This window comes from Corapipo altera, unplaced genomic scaffold (genome assembly GCF_003945725.1).
Source record: "Corapipo altera isolate COAL_440 unplaced genomic scaffold, ASM394572v1 326, whole genome shotgun sequence".
NCBI classification, from domain to species: domain Eukaryota; kingdom Metazoa; phylum Chordata; class Aves; order Passeriformes; family Pipridae; genus Corapipo; species Corapipo altera.
Window position 1 is genome coordinate 2683914 of NW_020884945.1, and position 6017 is coordinate 2689930.

At 54.3% G+C, this 6017-nt stretch overlaps 1 protein-coding gene across 2 annotated transcripts in view; it reads left to right on the forward strand.

Annotated features, from left to right (window-relative positions):
• Positions 1-4710, forward strand: part of LOC113956110 (ligand of Numb protein X 2-like) — a 30008-nt gene extending 25298 nt beyond the window's left edge. For both annotated transcript variants that reach the window (XM_027662314.1, XM_027662313.1), the window contains exons 9-10: positions 1414-1572; positions 2606-4710. In XM_027662314.1, coding sequence (XP_027518115.1) covers positions 1414-1572; positions 2606-2741 — 295 coding nt within the window. In that variant the 3' untranslated portion in view covers positions 2742-4710. The remainder of the gene's footprint in view (positions 1-1413; positions 1573-2605) is intronic.
• The last annotated feature ends 1307 nt before the right edge of the window (positions 4711-6017 follow it).

Genomic DNA, 6017 nt, shown 5'->3' on the forward strand with positions numbered 1-6017 from the left:
TGGCTTATGGGTAACTCCTGGGGATGGAAAAGCAGTTTTCCTCCTGCTTTCTTCCCTAGTTTATCCAAGACAAACTCCACGAAGTTTGAGCTCTTCCCGCACCACCATGGTGCTCCTGCCTGGGCCCTGCTGGAGCTGCACACTCCAAACTCCCAAAGGGCTGAGGAAGTGCCAGCTCAGCATCGGGCTTGGCACGGTAAAACCAGCACCTCCACCTTCCCTAAAGTCCTCAATTCTTTTCCCACAGTCATTTTACATAATACTAAATTAATGTTTTCCTTCCTAAAACCTCTTCTTTTGTACTGAAAAATGATTTCTAGCAAACTGCCTTTATGTCTGATGCTTTGATTTCCATTCTGTGCACTTGCCCCTCTCTTGCTCTCAGGGCTGTTTATTTGCACTGCCCCAGATGTGTCTCAGAGCTGTGTTTTTGCACTTGTGTGGTACCTGTGGAAGGAATCCACGGAGGAATCAGTAAGCTGGAGCTGGATTATGTGTGTTTATGTGGGAAAAACTCCTACCTAAGTAACAGTTTGAAGTAGATAATTGGATCTTTCTCCTGGTGAGAAGTGAACTGAGAAGGCTTTTGAAATCTGAAACTCCTCTGCAAATGGCTCCAGCGAAGCCCTCGAGGCAAAAACGTTTATTAGGAAAAGCTTAGCTGCTGGAACAGCTCGGGTGTGAGGAGCAGCAGTTTCACACCAAGCCCTGAGTGGCAGCCAGGGCACACGGGACGCTCCTGCCACCCCTCCCCGCCTGGCCAAGGCTTTGTGTTGCTGTGCCACCATGGGCAGCAAGTGCTGCTGAGCACTTCACATCCCATTCCCAGGCTCCCCGAGGAGACAAACCTCCATGGCCAGCAGCCAAAAACGGGCCTGGCAGCTCTCAGCTTACAGCCACCCTGCATCCTCAGGACAGGCCATGCTCCAAGCTGGCAGGCAGAGGAAAGGTAGCTCTGCCTCCCGGGTTGCCCTCCCCCAGGGCTGGACAGCTGCCCTGTGCCTGCCCTGTGCCTGCCCTGTGCCTGCCTGCCCTTACAGCTGGGACAGCAAGCCCTGCTCTCAGGAATTGCGTGGCTGTAGCTGCTGCTCACCCATTAGCGTTTGTCACTGGGCCATGTGTTCCTTGGGAGAATTCTTGAAGGTATTCCCGAGTCTTTTAGGTCACAGATCCCTCCAGAGAATGGGAATTTCCTGTTAACTCTTTAACTCTGACAACACTGAGAAAAGAGTCTAAAGGTCTGGCATGGTCAGATTTTAGAATTAGCCCTGCAAAGGGGTGTCTCAAATCCTGGAAAAAAATGAGGCTGTGACGTAGCTGGATCCATGTGCTTTCCTTGAGGGGAATCAGAAGCTTCTGGTCAGGCAGTTTTCCTTCAAAGGCTCTCACCAGCTCTCTCTGTTTCTGCCACAGCTACCTGCACTTCTGCCAGGACATTGTCCTGAGTAAAGGGAACCTGGAGAGCTGGGGATTCAGCATCGTTGGGGGCTTTGAGGAGAGCAAAGGAAACCAGCCCTTCTTCATCAAAACCATCGTGCCAGGCACTCCTGCATTCCGGGACAGGAAGCTCAAGTAGGTGTGAACTACCCGGGTGGCTGGGGGGCATCACAAACAGTCCCGGGGTTTTCCCTTTGCCCCTTGAGACCAGCCCAGCTAAAAGTTAATGACTGTAATTCCTACACACTCAACTGCACAGTTAATGCTGATAACAAACATGTAACAAACCAAGTCCTGTATTAAGGAGTGTTTTGGTTTCTCCATAAAGGTGCAATGAAAAGGAATTAACAGGTTTTAAAGGGCTGTAAAGGTCTTCATTGAGTAATTAGGGAAAAGTAGAAAGGGGATGTTTGAGAATCTTGGAGATTCTAGAATATAATATCTCTTGGGTAAGCAGAAGTATCCCAACAGAAGCAACAAAAGGAAACTTAAATGGAGCTTTGCTGAGCTTTTGTAAGAAATCCCAGAGGGGAGGAGTGGAGCTGGAGGAGCCCCAGTGCTATCCCTGGGAAGCAGGAACTGGCTCTCCACAGGCTGGAAGTGCAGGACTGTGAAGGACAGAGGCTGCTCTTGGCAGGGGCTGTGGTTTAGGTGTAGGGAGCCAGGCTTTGCTCTCCTCAGAGCTGTGGTGGGAGGACTGGGCTCAGTGGGAGTGGGAGGACAGGACAGGGATGTGTCTCCCCATCAGAGCCAGGGTGAGGTTCCAGTACCTCCCAGCCCTCTGGAGGTGCTGCTGTGCCAGAGGGGCAGAGCCCACAGGACCCTCAGCCCCTGCTGTCCTGAGCTGCAGGGTGACAGTACAGCTCCAGCCTGCAGAGCACCTCCCTGGGGGACTGTGCCTGACCTGCAGCACTGACCTGGGTCAGGAGTGTGGGACAGCACAAATCTGCCCTTGCAGCTTCTCCCTCTGCTGTCCCTGCCCTAGTCGTGCTCCTGGGGCCATTCCCTCTGCCACCAGCAGTGTCCTCCCTTTCTCTTCCCTTGGACTCACAAGGGAACAAGCTGCTCCCAGGAGGAGTTGGTGACGTTGGCTCAGAGTGGGTGATCTGACCCTGGGGGCTGCAATTCCGGGTTCCCTCAGCCTGCCCAGCGTGTCCTGTGCTCCCAGGTGTGGAGATGAGATCGTGGCCGTGAACGGAGTCCCGGCCATCGGAATGAGCAACGCGGAGCTGATCCCGATGCTGAAGGAGCAGCGCAACAAAGTCACCCTGACGGTGGTGTCCTGGCCAGGGAGCCTTGTGTGACAGCTCACACCATCCAGCACTGCTTGCAGGACCAGGGACCAGCTGCCACCACGGGGGACACATGGACCCGGGGCCTGCTCCTGGGGCAGTGCCAGGGAGGACTCTTTGCTTCCTTCCTGTGGAAAACATTTTCCTGTGCCAAGGTTGTCACCAAATCTGGCAGTTGAACTCCGAGGAACAGTTAATCCAACAGTTGTGGCTTCCCAGGCTCATTAAAACTCCTTAGGCTGCTGTTGCAGAGGAAGCTCTTCCCAGCGTTTCTCACAACCTGCCTTGGAAGCTGGTCAGGCACTTCCCTTGATTTTAGGGCTCAGCTTTCCTTTTCCTATTTTGATCAGGTTAAACCACTGGCTCCTAGGAGCTGCTAATAAATCAATCTGTAGGGACAGGGACCCACTCTTGATATTTTCAGGTTTCAGTAACCCAAGGAATGTGTTAATACATTGAAAAAACCAATGGTAACTCAGAGCTGGCACTTGAAGAGCTGCTGGGGCAGGATGGTGGGGCTGTGTTGACCCATACGAAGGTCCTGTCATAAATCCTGGTTTAGGATCCTGCCAACTCCACTGATTTATTGCAAATGGACAATTTAAACTGCTTAAAGAACCCCTGTCAAAGGGAGCAGCAGAAGTGGTTTCACTGACATGTGATGTCGCACAGTGTGACTTTAGCAGAGGGCGATGGCAAGGCTCACAGAGAAGCTTCCCTGGTTTTATGACTTGATAAAGCAGCTTTTCCCACAGAAGGCAGGTGATTCAGTAAACAGGCTGTAACCAGCACCCTGTGTCCCACATGCTGTCTGGGATTCTCTCAGCTGCCTGGCTTTCCCTTATCAATCCAAGTGCCCAAGGCAGGGTTGGGGCAGGGGGAGGAGCCCCTGCATGGTCAGGCAGGGCAGATTTGCTCCTGCAGTTCTGTTCACATCCCGCTCACAGCTGGAGCCAAATACCAACTCCCTGGACCAGGGAGGCTCCAAGGGCTATTGCTCCTTGGCCACTTTGTGCCCGGGGCAGCAGGAAGTCCCTCCAGGACAGTGCCCAGCCTGGCTTCAGTTCACACCCTCTGCACAGGGAAAATGTACCTGCAGAGGTGGAGCTGGGCCAGGGGGGGTTGTCCTGACAGCCTGCCACGTTCCTCCTTTCAAGCTCCACCTGAAGCAACTCGTCCTCTTCCAGCAGGTCCTTAGCGAGCAGGAGCAGAGACAGGTCCTTCTCAAACCGGGCTGCACTGAGAGGTCTCCCCCCTCCTGCTGCCTCTGCTGCTCCTTTTACAGGACCAGCTTTGTACGAATCAAGAGTCCCCTCTGGCGAAATGCTGAACTCCCTGCAGTGCCCCTGCAGGTGGAGCCCGTCCCTGGCTGAGCGGGGCTGCCCCTGGGGCTGCTGCAGAGCTGGCCCTGGCCCCTGCACACAAAGGGCCCCCACTGCCCGCGCTGGAGCTCCTGGCAGGCACAGCAGGGCTATTCCCAGAGCCAGCACGCGGCAACAGTTCGAGATCCAGCCCCACAACAGCCTCCCTCTGGCTGACAAACACCCCTGGAACTCTGACAGCACAGTCGTGGTTCCCTGTTGTTCCTCCTGAATGCCAAGAGCAAAATCATTCACACAGGAAAACTCCTCCTCGACCTTTGCTCGGACACAAAGGAACACGAAAACCTGAAGCAATGTTTTGTCTCTTTCCAATCAATGTGCAGAACCTGTGCCTGGGGTGGAACAGTAAATATTGGTGTACAGAGAGGGCCATTCCTCCTGCCTGCACCAGTGGCTGATGGGCAGGAGGAAGAGCTGCTGGGCAATGGGAGGGAGCAGGAGCTGTAGAAGGATTTTACTGTTACTCCACCTCCTTCCAAGGTGCCTTCAACTTCACCAAAATGTCCTCATAATTTAAATGTTGTTTCAAAAATCAGCTTGTTAATAGATGTTGAATTTGTTTTGATGCCTTTATAAATTATTGTAATATTGCTGAAAAATATGTGTCATAGGTGTGGTTTTCACTTTTCTTTCCAGTGTATCAGCTAATGCCCCCTGAATAGGTGACCTCAACAAGACACTGCTCCAGGAAGCTGTCTCTGGGTGGCAGGAAACAGCCCCCAGGAAAGGAGCTGGACTATCCTGAAATACCCTGGGGCTGGGAAAACAACCCTGACCAACAGTAGCCCCACATCCAACAACAGCAAACCTGCAGCAGCTTCCTGGTAATAAGGGCAAGCATTTGATCTCTATTTATTTAATTAAGAGAACAATTTAAAACCTTAACTTCCTAGCTGCCCCTGGCATCATCACCCTACTCCCAGCAGTGCAGTACCCAGGTCCAGCTCCTTCAGTAGCTCAGGAGGAAGCTCCCCCTGCCCCGTCCCTGCAGGATTCCCCATCTCCCTGGTGCAGAGGGAAGCAGAGGGATGTGACCACCAGGAATTCAGTCTGTTTACAGCAGGCTTCTGTCACCTCTACAGGCTGTGGAACAGCTCTGCCCACCCCTGGAGAGGCCCCAGGACACCTGAGCCTGCAGCCATGGCAAACATGGCCCTGGCCAGGGCCACATCCCACTGCCCTTGGCAGGACACGCTGTGCCATCCCCTCTCTGACCCAGGGCGGGCTGGGGCCACTGCCCGACCCCCTCTGGCACTGCTGCCCTGCAAGTTCAGAGTTCAGTGCCAGAAAAAAACAACCCCATTTCACAATTCCCAAATCTGGGCTCTCTGTGGAGTCCAGGGCAGGGCTGCTGGGCCCTCTCCCCTTGGCGCTGCCCTGCCCAGGGGAGCCTGTGCTCTGGGAGCTGAGGGAGGGCACAGACCAGGTGCTCCTGAGTCCTCACCAGGCTGGGTGTGGTTTCTCCCTGCCCAGGCCCCACCAGTGCCATGGTCCTGCTGACAAGGTGGTGACGGCTCAGAGGCCTTTTCCAACCCCAGTGATTCCAGGATCCTGTAACTGCATAGAAGCCAGTTCCCTCCAAGCTCCTGAACACTCCTGGGCACTCTCAGCTGAACTCCAGGAGGATTGCCCTTGGTCCCGCCCCCAGTGCCAGGAAATGGGATTCCCTGGCTGGGGTTACCCCCGCCCATCCTCTGCTGCCCCTCAGAGACATCATGTTCCCAAACCCTGGGGTCTGCCGTGGCTGCAGAGGGAGGAACAGCTCCAGCCCCATTCCAGGCCCTGCCCCTCATCCTGGGTCAGGGCACACACATTTCCCGTGACCTCAAAGCACATGAAAAACCGCCATAAAAACCAAAACCCAAGACAGCCCCCAGTTCTTCCCCCTCTGCCCCAGGCTCTGCAG